This window comes from Anas platyrhynchos, chromosome 30, assembly GCF_047663525.1.
Source record: "Anas platyrhynchos isolate ZD024472 breed Pekin duck chromosome 30, IASCAAS_PekinDuck_T2T, whole genome shotgun sequence".
Taxonomy (NCBI): domain Eukaryota; kingdom Metazoa; phylum Chordata; class Aves; order Anseriformes; family Anatidae; genus Anas; species Anas platyrhynchos.
The window spans coordinates 5819783-5842322 of NC_092616.1; the positions used below are offsets into that span (position 1 = coordinate 5819783).

The 22540-nt window shown below is 55.7% G+C and overlaps 1 protein-coding gene across 2 annotated transcripts in view; it reads right to left on the reverse strand.

Annotated features, from left to right (window-relative positions):
• Positions 1-839: 839 nt before the first annotated feature.
• LOC119715426 (sodium/glucose cotransporter 2-like) overlaps positions 840-22540 on the reverse strand; it is a 37721-nt gene continuing 16020 nt past the window's right edge. For both annotated transcript variants that reach the window (XM_072029513.1, XM_072029515.1), the window contains 9 exons: positions 22108-22188; positions 20027-20223; positions 18396-18531; positions 15622-15729; positions 13904-14054; positions 9294-9462; positions 5610-5825; positions 3004-3097; positions 840-1245 (listed from right to left, as the gene is read on the reverse strand). In XM_072029513.1, coding sequence (XP_071885614.1) covers positions 974-1245; positions 3004-3097; positions 5610-5825; positions 9294-9462; positions 13904-14054; positions 15622-15729; positions 18396-18531; positions 20027-20223; positions 22108-22188 — 1424 coding nt within the window. In that variant the 3' untranslated portion in view covers positions 840-973. The remainder of the gene's footprint in view (positions 1246-3003; positions 3098-5609; positions 5826-9293; positions 9463-13903; positions 14055-15621; positions 15730-18395; positions 18532-20026; positions 20224-22107; positions 22189-22540) is intronic.

The following is a 22540-nucleotide window of genomic DNA, read 5'->3' on the forward strand; positions in this document are numbered from 1 at the left end:
GGGGTTATGAGGATTTTAGGGGTAAAAACAACATTTTTGGGGCGTTTTTTCACATTTTCGAGATAGCTTTGGGGGAATTTGGGGGAAAATCCCGACACTTTGGGGCCAATTATGAGATTTTGGGGGGGAAATCCCGACACTTTGGGTCCAATTATGAGATTTTTTGGGGGGGGAAATCCTGACACTTTGGGGCCAATTATGGGATTTTGGGGGTTATGAGGATTTTGGGGGTACTAACAGCATTTTTGGGGCGTTTTTTCACATTTCCGAGGTAGCTTTGGGGAAATTTGGGGGGAAATCCTTACACTTTGGGGCCAATTATGGGATTTTTGGGGTTATGAGGATTTTGGGGGTATTAACAGCATTTTTGGGGCATTTTTTCACATTTCCGAGGTAGCTTTGGGGGAAATTTGGGGGGAAATCCTTACACTTTGGGTCCAATTATGAGATTTTTGGGGGGAAATCCTGACACTTTGGGGCCAATTATGGGATTTTTGGGGGGAAATCCCGACATTTTGGGTCCAATTATGAGATTTTTTGGGGGGGGAAATCCCGACACTTTGGGTCCAATTATGAGATTTTTTGGGGGGGGAAATCCTGACACTTTGGGGCCAATTATGAGATTTTTGGGGGAAATCCCGACATTTTGGGTCCAATTCTGAGATTTTTGGGGTTATGAGGATTTTGGGGGTAATAACAACATTTTGGGGGCGTTTTTTCACATTTCTGAGGTAGCTTTGGGGTGTTTTGGGGGGAAATCCCGACACTTTGGGTCCAATTATGAGATTTTGGTGGGGGAAATCCTGACATTTTGGGTCCAATTCTGAGATTTTTGGGGTCATTTTTTTGGACATTCCTCGCGGTAGCCTTTTTTGGGCCATTTTGGGGCCGTTTTGGACGTTTGGGGAGCGGATTTTTGGGGAGCGGATTTTTGGTGATTTTTTGGTCTCAAAACGGGCGATTTTGGGGCATTTTAAGCGAAATAACCCCAAAGGAAGACGGCGACGGCCGTCATGATGACCGCGTTGACGTCGACCACCCGGCTCCACACCGGGTCCTCGGGGGGCGGGGCCTCGAACTTGGCCCCGCCCCCCGCCCCTCCAGGCTCCGCCCCTTGTCCAATTGGCTCCGCCCCTTTTCCCGTTGGCTCCGCCCCCTGGGGCTTTGGCTCCGCCCCCTGGCCGCTTGGCTCCGCCCCTTGTCCCTTTGGCTCCGCCCCCTGGCCGCTTGGTGTCACCTCCACGTCTGGAAGAGGACCAGGAGCCACGTGGCCACGGGGTCCCCAAGGCCACCAAGGCCACCACTGATGTCCCCATGGCCACTATTGATGTCCCCAAGGCCACCCGTGGTGTCCCCAAGGTCACCCATGGTGTCCCCAAGTCATCATTGATGTCCCCAAGTCATCATTGATGTCCCCAAAGCCATTGTTGATGTCCCCAAGCCACCGTTGGTGTCCCCAAGTCAACATTGATGTCCCCAAGTCATCGTTGATGTCCCCAAGGCCATTGTTGATGTCCCCAAGGCCACCCATGGTGCCCTCAAGGCCACCCAAAGTGTCCCCAAGTCATCGTTGATGTCCCCAAGGCCACCATTGGTGTCCCCAAGTCAATGTCCCCAAGCCACCATTGATGTCCCCATGGCCACTATTGATGTCCCCAAGGTCATCCATGGTGTCCCCAAGTCATCGTTGATGTCCCCAAGGCCACCGCTGATGTCCCCAAGGTCACCCATGGTGTCCCCAAGGCCACCTATGATGTCCCTAAGGCCACTGTTGATGACCCCAAGACCACCATTGATGTCCCCAAGGTCACCCATGGTGTCCCCAAGGCCATTGTTGATGTCCCCAAGGCCATCATTGATGTCCCCAAGGCCACCTGTGGTGTCCCCAAGTCACCGTTGACATCCCCAAGGCCACCCGTTGTGTCCCCAAGACCACTGTTGATGTCCCCAAGTCATCATTGATGTCCCCAAGGCCACCATTGATGTCCCCAACCCATTGTTGATGTCCCCAAGGCCACCCATGATGTCCCCAAGGCCACCCAAGGTGTCCCCAAGTCAACATTGATGTCCCCAAGGCCATTATTGATGTCCCCAAGGCCACCCATGGTGTCCCCAAGGCCATTGTTGGTATCCCCAAGGCCACCCGTGATGTCCCCAAGGCCACCCAAGTTGTTCCCAAGTCAACGTTGATGTCCCCAACCCATTGTTGATGACCCCAAGGCCACCCATGGTGCCCTCAAGGTCATCCAAGGTGTCCCCAAGACCACCATTGATGTCCCCAAGTCAATGTTGATGTCCCCATGGCCACTATTGATGTCCCCAAGGCCACCCATGATGTCCCCAAGTCAATGTTGCTGTCCCCAAGTCAATGCTGATGTCCCCAAGGCCATTGTTGATGTCCCCAAGGCCACCCAAGGTGTCCCCAAGTCAACGTTGATGTCCCCAAGTCATCGCTGATGTCCCCAAGGTCACCCATGATGTCCCCAAGCCCACCCATGATGTCCCCAAGCCCCCCCGTGGTGTCCCCAAGCCCCCCCGTGGTGTCCCCAAGCCCACCATGATGTCCCCAAGCCCACCCAACTTGTCCCCAAGCCCCCCCATGATGTCCCCAAGCCCACCCATGATGTCCCCAAGCCCCCCCGTGGTGTCCCCAAGCCCACCCATGATGTCCCCAAGCCCCCCCGTGGTGTCCCCAAGCCCACCCATGATGTCCCCAACCCCCCCGTGGTGTCCCCAAGCCCACCATGATGTCCCCAAGCCCACCCATGATGTCCCCAACCCCCCCGTGGTGTCCCCAAGCCCACCATGATGTCCCCAAGCCCACCCATGATGTCCCCAAGCCCCCCCGTGGTGTCCCCAAGCCCACCATGATGTCCCCAAGCCACTGTTGATGTCCCCATGGCCACCCAAGGTGTCCCCAAGCCCACCATGATGTCCCCAACCCCCCCGTGGTGTCCCCAAGCCCCCCCGTGGTGTCCCCAACCCCCCCGTGGTGTCCCTTACCCTGCAGCTGGACGTCCCCCCCCATGGCCGGTTCCTTGTCCAGGTCGTCCCGCGGCTCCTGGCTGTTGCGGAGGCTGAAGACCAGGCGGTGGAGCTGGGGACAAGAGGACACGGGGGGGGTGTCACCATGGTCACCCGGGTCCCTCGTCTTCATCCCATGGTCACCCGCACCCTCATCTTCCTCCTGTGGTCTCCTGAGTCCCTCGTCTTCCTCCCGTGGTGGCCTGTGGCCATCGTGGACACTTGGGTGCCTCATCTTCATCATCTAAGGACACTTGGGTCCTTCATCATCTTCATCATCTAGGGACACTTGGGTGCCTCATCATCATCATCATCATCACCATGGACACTTGGGTCCCTCATCTTCCTCCATGGCCACTTGAGACCCTCATCTTCATCATCTACAACACTTGGGTCCCTCATCTTCATCATCTACCCATACTTGGGTCCTTCATCATCATCTATGGCCACTTGAGTCCCTCATCTTCATCATCTATGGACACTTGGGTCCTTCATCATCATCTACCAACACTTGGCTCCCTCATCTTCCTCCATGGCCACTTGGGTCCCTCATCTTCATCATCTACCCACACTCAGCCCCCTCCTCTTCCTCAATGGACATTGGGGTCCCTCATCTTCATCTACAACACTTGGCTCCCTCATCTTCCTCCATAGATCCTTAGATCCCTCATCTTCATCATCTACAGACACTTGGGTCCCTCATCTTCCTCCATGGACACTTGGGTTCCTCATCTTCCTCCACGGACACTTGGGTCCCTCATCTTCATCATCTACACACACTTGGGTCCCTCATCATCATCATCATGGACACTTGGGCCCCTCATCTTCCTCCATGGCCACTTGGGTCCCTCATCTTCATCATCTACCCACACGGGTCCCTCATCTTCCTCCATAGACATTGAGGTCCCTCATCTTCATCATCTACTGATACGTGGGTCCCTCATCTTCCTCCATAGATCCTTGGGTCCCTCATCTTCATCATCTAAGGATACTTGGGTCTCTCATCTTCCTCCATGGCCACTTGAGACCCTCATCTTCCTCATCTAGGGACACTTGGGTCCTTCATCATCTACAGACACTTGGGTCCTTCATCATCATCATCATGGACACTTGGGTCCCTCATCTTCCTCCATGGCCACTTAGGTCCCTCATCTTCATCATCTACCCACACTTGGGTCCTTCATCATCATCTACCATCACTTGGGTCCCTCATCTTCCTCCATGGCCACTTGGGTCCCTCATCTTCCTCCATAGACATTGGGGTCCCTCATCTTCATCTACAACACTTGGGTCCCTCATCTTCCTCCATGGCTACTTGAGTCCCTCATCTTCATCACCTACCAACACTTGGGTCCTTCATCTTCCTCCATAGACATTGAGGTCCCTCATCTTCATCATCTACCCACACTTGGGTCCCTCATCTTCCTCCATGGCCACTTGAGTCCCTCATCTTCATCACCTACCAACACTTGGGTCCCTCATCTTCCTCCATAGATGCTGAGGTCCCTCATCTTCATCATCTATGGCCACTTGGGTCCCTCATCTTCATCATCTACCAACACTTGGGTGCCTCATCTTCCTCCATGGCCACTTGGGTCCCTCATCTTCATCATCTACAGACACTTGGGTCCTTCATCATCATCTACCATCACTTGGGTCCCTCATCTTCCTCCATGGCCACTTGGGTCCCTCATCTTCATCATCTACTGACATTTGGGTCCTTCATCATCATCTACCAACACTTGGCTCCCTCATCTTCCTCCATGGCCACTTGAGTCCCTCATCTTCATCATCTACTGATACGTGGGTCCCTCATCTTCCTCCATAGATCCTTGGGTCCCTCATCTTCATCATCTAAGGATACTTGGGTCCCTCATCTTCCTCCATGGCCACTCGGGTCCCTCATCTTCATCATCTACCCATACTTGGGTCCTTCATCATCATCTATGGCCACTTGAGACCCTCATCTTCATCATCTATGGACACTTGGGTCCCTCTTCTTCCTCCATAGATGCTGAGGTCCCTCATCTTCATCATCTACAGACACTTGGGTCCTTCATCATCATCTACCATCACTTGGGTCCCTCATCTTCCTCCATGGCCACTTGAGTCCCTCATCTTCATCATCTATGGACACTTGGGTCCTTCATCATCATCTACCAACACTTGGCTCCCTCATCTTCCTCCATGGACACTTGAGTCCCTCATCTTCATCATCTCCCCACACTCAGCCCCCTCCTCTTCCTCAATGGACATTGGGGTCCCTCATCTTCATCATCTACCCATACTTGGGTCCTTCATCATCATCTATGGCCACTTGAGTCCCTCATCTTCATCATCTATGGACACTTGGGTCCTTCATCATCATCATCTACAACACTTGGGTCCCTCATCTTCCTCCATAGACGCTGAGGTCCCTCATCTTCATCATCTAAAGACCCTTGGGTCCCTCATCTTCCTCCATGGCTACTTGAGTCCCTCATCTTCATCATCTACCAACCTCCCCCCCCCATCATCATCATCCTCTCTGCCCCCCCCCCCCCCCAATGTCACTCACGTCCCCCCCCTCCCAAAATGTCACTCACGTGCCGCCGGGGGATGGGCGGGTAGCAGAGCGAGACGGCGATGATGATGGCGCAGGTGGCGAGGAAGAGGACGATGGCGAAGTGCAGGTAGTGGAGGCCGCAGATGAAGGCCGGGCAGCGCCCGGGGGCCTCGCACGTCCCCGTCCCCAACACGAACTCCGGCACCATCCGGCCCAGGCCCAGCAGCAGGCCCAGCACCAGGCCCCAGAAGGCGCCCTGGGGGGGGGAGATGGGGCATGGGGGGGGTCCCGTGGGGGCCACTTGGGTCTCCTGGTGGCCACTGGGATCTCCTGGAGGCCATTTGGGTCTCCTGGTGGCCACTGGGATCTCCTGGAGGCCATTTGGGTCTCCTGGAGGCCATTTGGGTTTCCTGGAGGCCACTTGGGCCTTCTGGAGGCCATTTGGGTCTCCTGGGGGTCACTTGGGCCTCCTGGAGGCCACTTGGGTCTCCTGGAGGCCATTTTGGTCTCCTGGAGGCCACTTGGGTCTCCTGGAGGCCACTTGGGTCTTCTGGAAGTCGCTTGGGTCTCCTGGAGGCCAATGGGTCTCTTGGAGGCCACTGGGATCTCCTGGAGGCCATTTTGGTCTCCTGGAGGCCACTTGGGTCTCCTGGAGGCCATTTTGGTCTCCTGGAGGCCACTTGGATCCCCTGGTGGCCACCTTGATTGCCCAGAGGCCGCTTTGGTCTCCTGGAGGCTACATGGGCCTTCTGGAGGCTACTGGGTTCCCCTGGAGGCCACTGGGATCTCCTGGAGGCCATTTGGGTCTCCTGGAGGTCGCTTGGGCCTCCTGGAGGCCATTTGGGTCCCCTGGAGGCCACTGGGTCTCTTGGAGGCCACTGGGATCTCCTGGAGGCCACTGGGTCTCTTGGAGGCCACTGGGATCTCCTGGAGGCCATTTTGGTCTCCTGGAGGCCACTTGGATCCCCTGGTGGCCACCTTGATCGCCCAGAGGCCACTTTGGTCTCCTGGAGGCTACTTGGGCCTTCTGGAGGCTACTGGGTCTCTTGGAGGCCACTGGGATCTCCTGGAGGCCATTTTGGTCTCCTGGTGGCCACTTGGGTCCCCTGGAGGCCATTTTGGTCTCCTGGAGGCCACTTGGATCCCCTGGTGGCCACCTTGATCGCCCAGAGGCCACTTTGGTCTCCTGGAGGCTACTTGGGCCTTCTGGTGGCCACTTGGGTCTCCTGGTGGCCACTGGGATCTCCTGAAGGCCAGTTGGGTCTCCTGGAGGCTACTTGGGTCTCCTGGAGGCCACTTGGGTCTCCTGGAGGTCGCTTGGGTCTCCTGGAGGTCGCTTGGGTCTCCTGAGGGTCGCTTGGGCCTCCTGGTGGCCACTTGGGTCCCCTGGTGGCCACTGGGATCTCCTGGAGGCCATTTGGGTCTCCTGGAGGTCGCTTGGGTCTCCTGGAGGCCATTTTGGTCTCCTGGAGGCCACTTGGATCCCCTGGTGGCCACCTTGATCGCCCAGAGGCCACTTTGGTCTCCTGGAGGCTACTTGGGCCTTCTGGAGGCTACTGGGTTCCCCTGGAGGCCACTGGGATCTCCTGGAGGCCATTTGGGTCTCCTGGGGTCACTTGGGTCCCCTGGAGGCCATTTGGGTCTCCTGGTGGCCACTTTGGTCTCCTGGAGGCTAATTGGGCCTTCTGGAGGCTACTGGGATCTCCTGGAGGCCACTTGGGTCTCCTGGTGGCCACCTGGATCTCCTGGAGGCCACTTGGGTCTCCTGGAGGCCAGTGGGTCTCTTGGAGGCCAGTGGGATCTCTTTGGGGTCACTTGGGCCTCCTGGTGGCCACTTGGATCCCCTGGTGGCCACCTGGGTTGCCCAGAGGCTACTTGGGCCTTCATCATCATCTATGGACACTTGGGTCCCTCATCATCATCTTCATCATCTACAGACACTTGGGTCCTTCATTGTCATCTACGGCACCTAGGTCCCTCATCTTCATCATCTAAGGACACTTGGGTCCGTCATCATCCTCCTCATCATCATCATCTAAGGGCACTTAGTTCCTTCATCATCATCTTCAACCCTTGAGTCCCTCATCTTCCTCCACAGACCCTTAGGTCCTTCATCTTCATCATCTACCAACACTTGGGTCCCTCATCATCATCATCATGGACACTTCGGTTCCTCATCTTCCTCCATGGCCACTTGAGACCCTCATCTTCATCATCTAAGGACACTTGGGTCCTTCATCATCATCTACCAACACTTGGCTCCCTCATCTTCCTCTTCCTCCATAGACTTGGGTCCTTCATCATCATCATCATCATCTATGGACACTTGGGTCCTTCATCATCATCTACAACCCTTGAGTCCCTCATCTTCCTCCACAAACCCTTGGGTCCTTCATCATCATCATCATCATCATCATCATCGTCATCATCATCTAAGGACACTTGCATCCTTCATCATCATCTACCATCACTTGGGTCCCTCATCTTCATCATCTATGGACACTCAAGTCCTTCATCATCATCATCATCATCATCATCTAAGGGCACTTAGTTCCTTCATCATCATCTTCAACCCTTGAGTCCCTCATCTTCCTCCATAGACCCTTAGGTCCTTCATCTTCATCATCTACCAACACTTGGGTCCCTCATCTTCATCATCTAAGGACACTTGGGTCCTTCATCATCCTCATCATCATCTATGGACACTTGAGTCCTTCATCATCATCTACGGACACCTGGGTCCCTCATCTTCATCATCTAAGGACACTTGAGTCCTTCATCATCCTCATCATCATCTATGGACACTTGGGTCCTTCACCATCATCTTCAACCCTTGAGTCCCTCATCTTCCTCTACAGACCCTTAGGTCCTTCATCTTCATCATCAACCAACACTTGGGTCCCTCATCTTCCTCCACGGACTCTTGGGTCCCTCATCTTCATCATCTATGGACACTCAAGTCCTTCATCATCATCATCATCACCATCTACGGACACTTGGGTCCTTCATCATCATCTACCAACCCTTGAGTCCCTCATCTTCCTCCCTAGACCCTTGGGTCCTTCATCATCATCATCATCATCTATGGACACTTGGGTCCTTCATCATCATCTACCAACCCTTGAGTCCCTCATCTTCCTCCCTAGACCCTTGGGTCCTTCATCATCATCATCATCATCTATGGACACTTGGGTCCTTCATCATCATCTACCAACCCTTGAGTCCCTCATCTTCCTCCATATACCCTTGGGTCCTTCATCATCATCATCCATAGACCCTTGTGCCCTTCATCTTCATCATCTATGGGCACTTGAGTCCTTCATCATCATCTTCATCATCTAAGGACACTTGGGTCCTTCATCATCATCTACCAACACTTGGGTCCCTCCTCTTCCTCCACAGACCCTTGGGTCCTTCATCATCATCATCTACCAACACCTTGGTCCCTCATCTTCCTCCACGGACTCTTGGGTCCCTCATCTTCATCATCTATGGACACTCAAGTCCTTCATCATCATCATCATCATCATCATCTATGGACACTTGGGTCCCTCATCATCATCATCTAAGAACACTTGAGTCCTTCATCATCATCATCACCATCTACGGACCCTTGGGTCCTTCATCATCTACAGCCCCTTGTGCCCCTCATCTTCATCACCCACCACCCCTCCTCATCCTCCTCCCCCCCCCCCAAAAAAAAAAAAGCCCCTCCCCCTCTCACGGGCTCGTTGACGCGGGGCACGAAGATGGCGAGGAAGAAGACGGCGGCGATGGGGGGCGTGAGGAAGCTGCCCACGGCCTGGATGTAGTCGAAGAGGCGCCCGCCCTGCGCCGCCTGCACCACCGGCAGCCAGGCCAGGCTCAGGCCCACCAGGACCACCATCCACAGCCTGCGGGGACACTGGTGACACCCCCTGGTCACCCCCCTGGTGGCACCTCGTTGGCCACCGTTGACCGTGGTCAACGGTTGGCCAATGTTGGCTGCGGTCCTGTGGTGGTCCCGTGGGCCTGTGGTGGCCCCCATGGATCTGTGGTGGCCCTGTGGTGGCCCTGTGGTGGGCCTATGGACCTATGGTGGCCCTATGGTGGCCCCATGGTCCTGTGGTGGCTCCATGGACCTGTGGTGTCCCCATGGCCCTATGGTGGCCCCACAGCCCTATGGTGGCCCTATGGACCTATGGTGGCCCCATGGATTTATGGTGTCCCCATGGCCCTATGGTGGCCCTATGGACCTATGGTGGCCCTGTGGTTGCCCCGTGGCCCTATGGTGGCCCCATGGCTCTATGGTGGCCCCATGGCTCTATAGTGGCCCCATTGACCTGTGGTGGCCCTATGGACCTGTGGTGTCCCCATGGTGGCCCTGTGGACCTATGGTGGCCCCATGGTCCTGTGGTGTCCCCATGGCCCTGTGGTGGCCCCAAGGACCTATGGTGGCCCCATAGCCCTATGGTGGCCCCAAGGTCCTATGGAGGCCCCATGGACCTATGGTGGCCCTATTGTGGCCTCGTGGCCCTGTGGTGTCCCCATGGCCCTGTGGTGGCCCCAAGGACCTATGGTGGCCCCATAGCCCTATGGTGGCCCCAAGGTCCTATGGAGGCTCCATGGACCTATGGTGGCCCTATTGTGGCCTCATGGCCCTGTGGTGGCCCCATGGCCCTGTGGTGACCTTATGGTGGCCCTGTGGTGACCCTATGGACCTATGGTGGCCCTATGGTGGCCCCGTGGCCCTATGGTGGCTCCATGGACCTGTGGTGTCCCCATGGACCTATGGTGGCCCTATGGCCGTATGGTGGTCCCGTGGCCCTATGGTGTCCCCATGGCCCTATGGTGTCCCCATGGACCTATGGTGGCCCCATGGATTTATGGTGTCCCCGTGGACCTATGGTGGCCCTATGGACCTATGGTGGCCCCGTGGTGGCCCCATGGACCTATGGTGGCCCCAAGGACCTATGGTGGCCCCATGGACCTGTGGTGGCCCTATGGACCTATGGTGTCCCCATGGTGTCCCCATGGTGTCCCCATGGCCCTATGGTGACCCCATGGCTCTATGGTGTCCCTATGGTGGCCTCATGGACCTATGGTGTCCCCATGGACCTATGGTGTCCCCATGGACCTATGGTGGCCCCAAGGTCCTATGGAGGCCCCATGGACCTATGGTGGCCCTATTGTGGCCTCGTGGCCCTGTGGTGTCCCCATGGCCCTGTGGTGGCCCCAAGGACCTATGGTGGCCCCATAGCCCTATGGTGGCCCCAAGGTCCTATGGAGGCTCCATGGACCTATGGTGGCCCTATTGTGGCCTCATGGCCCTGTGGTGTCCCCATGGCCCTGTGGTGACCTTATGGTGGCCCTGTGGTGACCCTATGGACCTATGGTGGCCCTATGGTGGCCCCGTGGCCCTATGGTGGCTCCATGGACCTGTGGTGTCCCCATGGACCTATGGTGGCCCTATGGCCGTATGGTGGTCCCGTGGCCCTATGGTGTCCCCATGGCCCTATGGTGTCCCCATGGACCTATGGTGGCCCCATGGATTTATGGTGTCCCCGTGGACCTATGGTGGCCCTATGGACCTATGGTGGCCCCGTGGTGGCCCCATGGACCTATGGTGGCCCCAAGGACCTATGGTGGCCCCATGGACCTGTGGTGGCCCTATGGACCTATGGTGTCCCCATGGTGTCCCCATGGCCCTAGGGTGACCCCATGGCTCTATGGTGTCCCTATGGTGGCCTCATGGACCTATGGTGTCCCCAAGGACCTATGGTGTCCCCATGGACCTATGGTGGCCCCAAGGACCTATGGTGGCCCCATGGTCCTGTGGTGGCCCTATGGCCATATGGTGTCCCCATGGTGTCCCCATGGCCCTATGGTGACCCCATGGCCCTGTGGTGGCCCAATGGCCATATGGTGTCCCTGTGGCCCTATGGTGGTCCCCATGGACCAATGGTGGCCCAATGGCTGTATGGTGGTCCCGTGGCCCTATGGTGTCCCCGTGGTGTCCCCGTGGTGTCCCCATGGCTCTATGGTGGCCCTATGGATCTAAGGTATACCCATGATGTCCCTTATGCCCTATGGTGGCCCCATGGATTTATGGTGTCCCCATGGCCCTAAGGTGTCCCCGTGGTGTCCCCATGGACCTATGGTGGCCCTATGGTGTCCTTGTGGCCCTATGGTGGCCCCATGGACCTATGGTGGCCCTATGGTGTCCTTGTGGCCCCGAGGTGTCCCCATGGCTCTATGGTGGCCCTATGGACCTATGGTGGCCGTATGGTGGCCCCATGGCTCCATGGTGGCCCCATGGCCATTATAGTGGCCTCGTGGTCCTATGGTGGCCCTGTGGGCCTATAGTGGCCCTGTGGTGTCCCCATGGCCCTATGGTGGCCCCATGGACCTATGGTGACCCTATGGTAGCCCCATGGACCTGTGGTGGCCCCAAGGACCTATGGTAGCCCTATGGTGGCCCAGTGGCTCTATGGTGGCCCTGTGGACCTATAGTGTCCCCGTGGTGGCCCCATGGACCTATGGTGGCCCAATAGCCCTATGGTGGCCCCGTGGTTGCCCCGTGGAACTATGGTGGTCTCCATAGTGTCCTTGTGGCCCTATAGTGTCCCCATGGCCCTATGGTGTCCCCGTGGCCCTATGGTGTCCCCATGGACCAATGGTGGCCCAATGGCCGTATGGTGGTCCCGTGGCCCTATGGTGTCCCCATGGCTCTATGGTGGCCCCATGGATTTATGGTGTCCCCATGGCCCTAAGGTGTCCCCGTGGTGTCCCCATGGACCTATGGTGGCCCTATGGTGTCCTTGTGGCCCCGAGGTGTCCCCATGGCTCTATGGTGGCCCTATGGACCTATGGTGGCCGTATGGTGGCCCCATGGCTCCATGGTGGCCCCATGGCCATTATAGTGGCCTCGTGGTCCTATGGTGGCCCTGTGGGCCTATAGTGGCCCTGTGGTGTCCCCATGGCCCTATGGTGGCCCCATGGTGGCCCCATGGCCCTATGGTGACCCTATGGTAGCCCCATGGACCTGTGGTGGCCCCAAGGACCTATGGTAGCCCTATGGTGGCCCAGTGGCTCTATGGTGGCCCTGTGGACCTATAGTGTCCCCGTGGTGGCCCCATGGACCTATGGTGGCCCAATAGCCCTATGGTGGCCCCGTGGTTGCGCCGTGGAACTATGGTGGTCTCCATAGTGTCCTTGTGGCCCTATAGTGTCCCCATGGCCCTATGGTGTCCCCGTGGCCCTATGGTGTCCCCATGGCTCTATGATGGCCCTATGGTGGCCCTGTGGTGGCCCTGACGTCCTATGGTGGCCCTATGGCCCTGTGGTGTCCCCATGGCCCTGTGGTGGCCCCATGGCCCTATGGTGGCCCCGTGGTTGCCCTGTGGACCTATGGTGGCCCCATGAACCTGTGGTGGCCCTATGGTGGCCCCATGGTCCTATGGTGTCCCAATGGCTCTATGGTGGCCCTGTGGCCCTATGGTGGCCCCAGGGCCCTATGGTGTCCCCATGGACCTATGGTGGTCCCCATGGTGTCCCCACGTCCCCGTGGTGTTCCCAAGTCCCCATGGTGTCCCCAACGTTCTCCATCCCCATGGTGCCCCCAGGTTCTCATGGTGTCCCCAAGTCCCCGTGGTGTCCCCAAATCCCCATGGCGTCCCCAACGTTCTCCATCCCCATGGTGCCCCCAGGTTCTCATGGTGTCCCCAAGTCCCCGTGGTGTCCCCAAATCCCCCCGGTGTCCCCAACGTTCTCCATCCCCATGGTGCCCCCAGGTTCTCATGGTGTCCCCAAGTCCCCGTGGTGTCCCCAAATCCCCATGGTGTCCCCAACGTTCTCCATCCCCATGGTGCCCCCAGGTTCTTATGGTGTCCCCAAGTCCCCCCGGTGTCCCCAACGTTCTCCATCCCCATGGTGCCCCCAAGTTCTCATGGTGTCCCCAAGTCCCCGTGGTGTCCCCAAATCCCCCCGGTGTCCCCTTTGTTCTCCATCCCCATGGTGCCCCCAGGTTCTCATGGTGTCCCCATGTCCCCCCGGTGTCCCCAAGTCCCCATGGTGTCCCCAACGTTCTCCATCCCCATGGTGCCCCCAGGTTCTCATGGTGTCCCCATGTCCCCGTGGTGTCCCCAAATCCCCATGGTGTCCCCAACGTTCTCCAGCCCCATGGTGCCCCCAGGTTCTCATGGTGTCCCCAAGTCCCCGTGGTGTCCCCAAATCCCCGTGGTGTCCCCAACGTTCTCCATCCCCATGGTGCCCCCAGGTTCTCATGGTGTCCCCAAGTCCCCGTGGTGTCCCCACGTCCCCCCGGTGTCCCCAGTGCCCCCCCAGTGTCCCCACCTGCCGGCGATGAGCAGCTGGCGCTGCGTGGCGTGGGGCCGCAGGCGCCGGTAGATGTCGAGGGAGAAGATGGCGCTGGCGCTGGCGAAGATGGAGGCCAAGGAGGACATCAGGGCCGCCAGCACCGCCGCCAGCATCAGCCCCCGCAGCCCTGCCGGGGCGGCGGTAATTAATTAGGCGGGGTGTTAATTAGGAGGGGTGTTCATTAGGGAGCCCGGACCCAACGTGGTGGGCCTCCAGGAGGGCCACGGAGGTCGGATTCGGGGGTTAATGGCGGCTAATCTGGGATTATTGGGGGTTAATGTGGGATTAATGATGATAATATGGGATTAGTGGTGGTTTATATGGGATTAATGCTGCTAATATGGGATTAATGGTCGGAAATATGGCATTTATGGTCTCTAATATGGGATTATTGGCCTCTAATATGGGATTAATGTTGATAATATGGGATTAGTGGTCGGTAATATGGGATTAATGGTCTCTAATATGGGATTAACGGCCTCTAATATGGGATTAATGGTCAGAAATATGGCATTTATGGTCTTTTATATGGGATTATTGACCTCTAATATGGGATTATGGGCCTCTAATATGGGATTAGTGGTCGGTAATATGGCATTTATGGTCTCTAATATGGGATTATGGGCCTCTAATATGGGATTAATGGTCGGTAAAATGGTATTAATGCTCCTAATATGGGATTATTGGCTTCTAATATGGGATTAATGCTGCTAATATGGGATTAATGGTCGGTAATATGGCATTTATGGTCTCTATTATGGGATTAATGACCTCTAATAAGGGATTATGGCCTCTAATATGGGATTAATGCTGCTAATATGGGATTAGTGGTCGGTAATATGGCATTTATGGTCTTTAATATGGGATTATTGCCCTGTAATATGGGATTAATGTTGATAATATGGGATTAATGGTCGGTAATATGGCATTTATGGTCTCTTATATGGGATTATCGACCTCTAATATGGGATTATGGGCCTCTAATATGGGATTAGTGGTCGGTAATATGACATTTATGGTCTCTATTCTGGGATTAACGGCCTCTAATATGGGATTAATGCTGATAATATGGGATTAGTGGTCGGTAATATGGCATTTATGGTCCCTAATATGGGATTATTGGCTTCTGATATGGGATTAATGCTGCTAATATGGGATTAGTGGTCGGTAATATGGCATTTATGGTCTCTATTATGGGATTATGGCCTCTAATATGGGATTATGGCCTCTAATGTGGGATTAATGGCCGTTAATCAGGGATTAATAGATTTAATAGCTGCTAATAACCCATTAATAGGCATTAATAATCCCCTAATGACCCTCAATTACCACTAATAATCCCTTAATAACCCTCAATTACCTCCAATAACCCCCAATAACCCATATAATCCCATAAAATCCCATATAATCCCACATATTCCCATAAAACCCCATAAAATCCCACATAATCCTCTAAAATCCCCTATAATCCCACATAATCCCATAAAATCCCACAAAATCCCCTATAATCCCATAAAATCCCTTATAATCCCCTATAATCCTATAAAATCCCACATAATCCCATAAAATCCCATAAAAACCCATATAAACCCGTAAAATCCCACATAATCCCATATAATCCCCTATAATCCCATATAATCCCATAAAATCCCATATAATCCCACATAATCCCATATAATCCCATATAATCCTACCGGTGGGCAGCAGGGTGACGACGAGGCGGGGGTAGGCCACGTTGGAGCAGCCCGCGGGGGAGCCGCAGGCGCGCAGGCAATCCTCGGGGTCCGTGCAGCCCACCACGTCTGCGGGATTAGGGGATTAGTACCGGGATTAGGGGATTAGGGCCGGGATTAGGGGATGAGGGACCGGGTAAGGGGATAAAACACGGGATTAGGGGGAATAAAAGCGAGATTATGGGGTTTATGGGTGGGATTAGGGGTTTTAGGGTCGGGATTAGGGGATTAGGGTCGGGATTAGGGGATTAGGGCCGGGATTAGGGGATTAGGGTCGGAATTAGGGGGATGAGGGACCGGGTAAGGGGATAAAACACGGGATTAGGGGGAATAAAAGCGAGATTATGGGGTTTATGGGTGGGATTAGGGGTTTTAGGGGCGGGATTAGGAGGATTGGGGGCATTAAGGGGGATTTGGGTGCAAGATTTTGAGGATAATGGGTGTGGGATTAGAGGTTTTAGGGGTGGGATTGGGGGTTAGGGGTGGGATTAGGGATTAGGGGTGGGATATAAGGATATTTGGGGTATTAGGGGCTGGATTAGGGGGTCAGGGGCAGGTTTAGGGATTTAGGGGCAGGATTAGGGAATTATGGGCGGGATTAGTGGTTAAAATATGAGATTAGGGGAATTAGGGGCGGGATTATGGGGATTAGGGATGAGAATAGGGGATGGGGCACGAGATTATGGAATTGGGGTGGGATTAAGGGAATTAAGGGGGTTTAGGATTTTTAAAGGGGACTAGGATCAGGAATAGGGGATGGGTGGGATTAGGTGATTTTAGAGGGATTTGGGGGATTATTGGGATTATTGGGATTATTGGGGGTATAAGGGGCGGGATTAGCGGAATGGGGTGGGATTAGATGAGATTAGGGGGGATTTGGGGGGGATTAGGTGAAATTTATGGGATTAAGGGTGGGATTAGGACGGATTTTAGTACTATGATCTGGATTAGGGGGAAATTGGGGCGGGATTAGGTGAATTTTGTGGGATTAGTGGTGGGATTAAGACTTTTTTAGTAATTTGGGTGGGATTAGGGGATTATCCGGGACTAGGGGTGCAAGAAAGCGGGATTCGAGGGATTAGGGGCGGGATTGTGGGGTGCCGTGGAGGGCGGCCATCTTGGATGGCGGCCATCTTTGGTAGCCATTTTAGGTAGCCACATTGGGTAGCCATCTTGGGCAACCATCTTGGGCGGCGGCCATCTTGGATGGTGGCCATCTTGGATGGTAGCCATCTTGGGAGGCGGCCATTTTAGGTAGCCACATTGGGTGGCCATCTTGGCCACCCCTTTTAGCTCCCCCCCCCCGGGCAACCGTTTGGGGATTTGGGCTAGCGGGGGGCAGGGCGGGCACGCACCGGGGAAGAGGAGGCGGGCGGCCATCTTGGATGGCTGCCATCTTGGCTGGTGGCCATCTTGGGCGGCCATTTTAGGTAGCCACATTGGGCAACCATCTTGGACGGCCATCTTTGATGGCAGCCATCTTTGATAGCAGCCATCTTGGGCAACCATCTTGGGCAACCATTTTGAGCAGCCATCTTGGGCGGCCATCTTGGCCACCCCTTTTAGCTCCTCCCCCCCGGGCAACCATTTGGGGATTTGGGCTAGCAGGGGGCGGGGCGGGCACGCACCGGGGAAGAGGAGGCGGGCGGCCATCTTGGGCAGCCATTTTAGGTAGCCACATTGGGCAACCATCTTGGGTGGCCATCTTGGACAGCCATTTTAGGAGGCGGCCATCTTGGGAGGCGGCCATTTTAGGTAGCCACATTGGGCGGCCATCTTGGGTAGCCATGTTGGGCAACCATCTTGGGCGGCCATCTTGGGTGGCAGCCATCTTGGGCGGCCATTTTAGGTAGCCACATTGGGCGGCCATCTTGGGTGGCCATCTTTGATGGCAGCCATCTTGGGAAGCAGCCATTTTAGGTAGCCACATTGGGCAACTATCTTGGACAGCCATTTTAGGAGGCGGCCATCTTGGGAGGCGGCCATTTTAGGTAGCCACATTGGGCGGCCATCTTGGGTGGCAGCCATTTTAGGTAGCCACATTGGGTAGCCATCTTGGGCAACCATCTTGGGCGGTGGCCATCTTGGATGGTGGCCATCTTGGATGGTAGCCATCTTGGGAGGCGGCCATTTTAGGTAGCCCCATTGGGCAACCATCTTGGGCGGCGGCCATGTTAGCTCTCCCCCCCCCCGGGCAACCATTTGGGGATTGTGGCTAGCGGGGGGCGGGGCAGGCATGCACCGGGGAAGAGGAGGCAGGCGGCCATCTTGGGTGGCAGCCATCTTGGGCAACCATCTTGAGTGGCCATCTTGGACGGCGGCCATCTTTGGTGGCCATTTTAGGTAGCCACATTGGGCGGCCATCTTGGGTGGCCATCTTTGATGGCAGCCATCTTGGGTGGCCATTTTAGGTAGCCATGTTGGGCAACCATCTTGGGCGGCAGCCATCTTGGGCAACCATCTTGGGCAGCCATCTTGGGTGGCAGCCATTTTAGGTAGCCATCTTGGGCAGCGGCCATCTTGGGTGGCCATTTTAGGTAGCCACATTGGGCAACCATCTTGGGCGGCCATCTTTGATGGCAGCCATCTTTGATAGCAGCCATCTTGGGTAGCCATTTTGGGCAACCATTTTGAGCAGCCATCTTGGGCGGCCATCTTGGCCACCCCTTTTAGCTCCTCCCCCCCGGGCAACCGTTTGGGGATTGTGGCTAGCGGGGGGCGGGGCGGGCACGCACCGGGGAAGAGGAGGCGGGCGGCCATGCCGGGCAGCACCATGAGGAAGACAGGCAGCACCTTCAGGTAGCCGCAGAGCACGCAGCCCGCCCGCATGTGCAGCAGCGAGCGGGCCGCCAGGCAGCGCTGCACGATCACCTGCCGGCACCAGTCACTCCCAGTAGCTCCCAGTAACTCCCAGTAACTCCTAATCCCCACCCACTCCCACCTAAAACCCATTCCAGTAGCTCCCAGTCCCTTCCAGTAGCTCCCAGTCTCTTCCAGTTCCTCCCAGTCCCTTCTAATCCCCTCCCAGTAGCTCCCAGGTCTTCCCAGTCCCTCCCAGTAGCTCCCAGTAGCTCCCAGTTCCTCCTAATCCCCACCCACTCCCGCCTAAAACCCATTCCAGTAGCTCCCAGGCCCTCCCAGTTGCTCCCAGTCTCTTCGAATACCCTCCCCGTAGCTCCCAGTCCCCTCCCAGTAGCTCCCAGTTCCTCCTAATTCCCTCCCAGTAACTCCCAGTAGCTCCCAGTAACTCCCAGTTCCTCCTAATCCCCACCCGCTCCTACCCAAAACCCATTCCAGTAGCTTCCAGTCCCTCCCAGTTGCTCCCACTTCCCCCTCCATAGCTCCCACTCCCTCTGAATCCCCTCCCAGTACCTCCCAGTTCTTCCCAGTAGCTCCCAGTAGCTCCCAGTTCCTCCTAATCCCCTCCCACTCCCACCTAAAACCCATTCCAGTAGCTCCCAGTCCCTCCCAGATGCTCCCAGTCCCTCCCAGTAGCTCCCACTCCCTCCGAATCCCCTCCCAGTAGCGCCCAGTTCTTCCCAGTCCCTCCCAGTAGCTCCCAGTAGCTCCCAGTAGCTCCCAGTAGCTTCTAATCCCCACCCGTTCCTACCTAAAACCCATTCCAGTAGCTCCCAGGCCCTCCCAGTTGCTCCCAGTCTCTTCAAATACCCTCCCAGTACCTCCAAATCCCCTCCCAGTAGCTCCCAGTCCCCTCCCAGCCCTTCCCCGTTCCCTCCCAGTAGCTCCCAGTTCCTCCTAATCCCCTCCCACTCCTGCCTAAAGCCTCTTCTGGGAGCTCCCAGTCCCTCCCAGTAGCTCCCAGTAGCTCTCAGTCCCTCCCAGTCCCTCCTAATCCCCTCCCATCCCCTTCCAGCCCCCTCATACCCCCTCCCAGTGTTTCCCAGTCCCTCCCAGTCCCCCCCAATTGTCTCCCAGTCCATCCCAGTCCCCTCCCAGCCCCCTCATACCCCCTCCCAGTGATTCCCAGTCCCTCCCAGTCCCTTTCCAACACCTCCAAGTCTTTCCCAGTACCCTCCCAGTACCCTCCCAGTCCCTCCCAGTACCCTCCCAGTCCCTCCCAGTCCCCCCCAATCCCCTCCCAGTGCCTCCCAGTCCCTCCCAGTGCCCTCCCAGTGCTTCCCAGTTGCTCCCAGTCCCCTCCCAGTCTATCCCAGTGCTCTCCCAGCCCCCTCATACCCCCTCCCAGTTCCTCCCAGTCCCTCCCAGTCCCCTCCAATCCCCCCCAAACCCCTCCCAATCACACCCAATCCCTCCCAATCCCCCCCCAGTGCCTCCCAGTCCCCTCCAATCCCCCCCCAATCCCCTCCCAACCCCCCCCAGCCCCCCTCCCAGTGCCTCCCAGTACCTGGTCGGTGCACCAGTACCAGCCGGCGGTGACTCCCAGTCCCAGTAAGAGCCCCGGCCAGGGCAGGTCGGTGCCGGGGGGGCGCAGCAGGCGCAGGGCCAGGGCCCGGGGCGAGGGGCACGGCCCCGACACGTTGTGGGGCAGCGCGAGGGGGAAGCGCTGCCACAGCGACGGCAGCCCCCCCACCGCCGACAGGGCTGCGGGACCAGTATAAACCAGTATGAACCAGTATAGACCAGTACAGACCACTATGAGTCAGTATAATCCTGTATAAAGTGGTACAAACCAGTATGAACCAGTATGAACCAGTGCTAACCAGTATGAGAGAGTAGAGCCCACTAAGGTTCAAACCAGTATCGAACACTAGGAACCAGTATAAACCAGTAGGAACCAGTATAAACCACTAATAAACCAGGACAAGTCACTATAAGCCACTAGAAATGACTATAAACCAGTACAAACCAGTATGAACCAGTGCTAACCAGTATGAGAGAGTAGAGTCCACTATGGTTCAAGCCAGTTTGGAACACTAGAAACCAGTGTAAACCAGTATGAACCAGTACAAACCAGTATGAGCCACTATGAGTCACTATGAGCCAGTATAATCCCATATAAAGTGGTATAAACCAGTACAAACCAGTAAGAACCAGTGCTAACCAGTATGAGAGAGTAGAGCCCACTATGGCTCAAACCAGTATGGAACACTAGGAACCAGTATAAACCAGTATAAACCAGTATAGACCAATATAGACCAGTACACACCAGTATGAGCCACTATAAGCCAGTAAAATTCCATATAAAGTGGTATAAACCAGTACAAACCAGTATGAACCAGTGCTAACCATTATGAGAGAGTAGAGCCCACTATGGTTCAAACCAGTATGGAACACTAGGAACCAGTATAAACCAGTATGGACCAGTATAAACCAGTACAAACCACTATAAGCCAGTATAAACTGGAATACAGGGGTATAAACCAGTACAAACCAGTAAGAACCAGTGCTAACCAGTATGAGAGAGTAGAGCCCACTCTGGTTCAAACCAGTATGGAACACTAGGAACCAGTATAAACCAGTAGGAACCAGTACAGACCAGTATGAGCCACTATAAACCAGTATAAACTGGGATAAAGGGGTATAAACCAGTACAAACCAGTAAGAACCAGTGCTAATCAGTACGAGAGAGTAGAGTCCACTATGGTTCAAACCAGTATGGAACACTAGGAACCAGTATAAACCAGTAGAAACCAGTATAAACCAGTAGGAACCAGTATGAGTCAGTATAATCCCATATAAAGTGGTACAAACCAGTAAGAACCAGTATGAACCAGTGCTAACCAGTATGAGAAAGTAGAGCCCACTATGGTTCAAACCACTATGGAACACTAGAAACCAGTATGAACCAGTATGGACCAGTAAGCACCAGTATAAACCAGTAAGAACCAGTGCTAACCAGTAGGAGCTACTACAAACCAGCATAAACCAGTATAAACCAGTAGGACCAGTATAAACCAGTACAAGCCGCTATAAACCAGTAGGAACCCAGTATTACCCAAGACATGCAAACCAGTATGAACCAGTACAAACCAGTACAAACCAGTATGAACCAGTATGAACCAGTATGAACCAGTACAGCCTAACAACCGCCTCCCAGTCCCCCCCAATCCCCTCCCAGTCCCTCCCAGTGCCCCCCAGTCTGCTCCCAGTCCCCTCCCAGTATAAACCAGTCCCCTCCCAGTGCTCCCAGTCCCTCCCAGTCCCTCCCAGTCCCTCCCAGTGCCCACCAGTCCCCTCCCAGTCCCCTCCCAGTATAAACCAGTCCCCTCCCAATCCCCCCCAATCCTCCCCCACCCCCTCCCAGTATAAACCAGTGTCTCCCAGTATAAACCAGTGCCTCCCAGTATAAACCAGTCCCCTCCCAATCCCCCCCAATCCCCCCCAATCTCCTCCCAATCCCCCCCCACCCCCCCCAAACCCCTCCCAGTACCCCCCCACCCCCTCCCAGTGCCCCCCCAACCCCCCAACCCCCTCCCAGTATAAACCAGTATAAACCAGTATAAACCAGTATAAACCAGTTCCCACCGTAGGCCGCCAGCACCGAGGCCCCGCCCACGATCAGCAGCGTCTGCACCACGTCCGCGTACATCAGCGCCGCCAGGCCCCCTGCGGCCAGTAGAAACCAGTATAAACCAGTATAACCCAGTATAAACCAGTCCCCTCCCAGTATAAACCAGTATAAACCAGTATAACCCAGTATAAACCAGTCCCCTCCCAGTCCCCTTCTAGTCCCTCCCAGCGCCCCCCCAGCCCCCTCCCAGTATAAACCAGTCTCTCCCAGTAGAAACTGGTGCCTCCCAGTAGAAACCAGTGCCTCCCAGTATAAACCAGTCCCCTCCCAGTGCCTCCCAGTAGAAACCAGTCCCTCCCAAACTCCCCCAATCCCCCCCAGTCCCTCCCAGTGCCCCCCCACCCCGTCCCAGTGCCCCCCCAGCCCCCTCCCAGTATAAACCAGTGC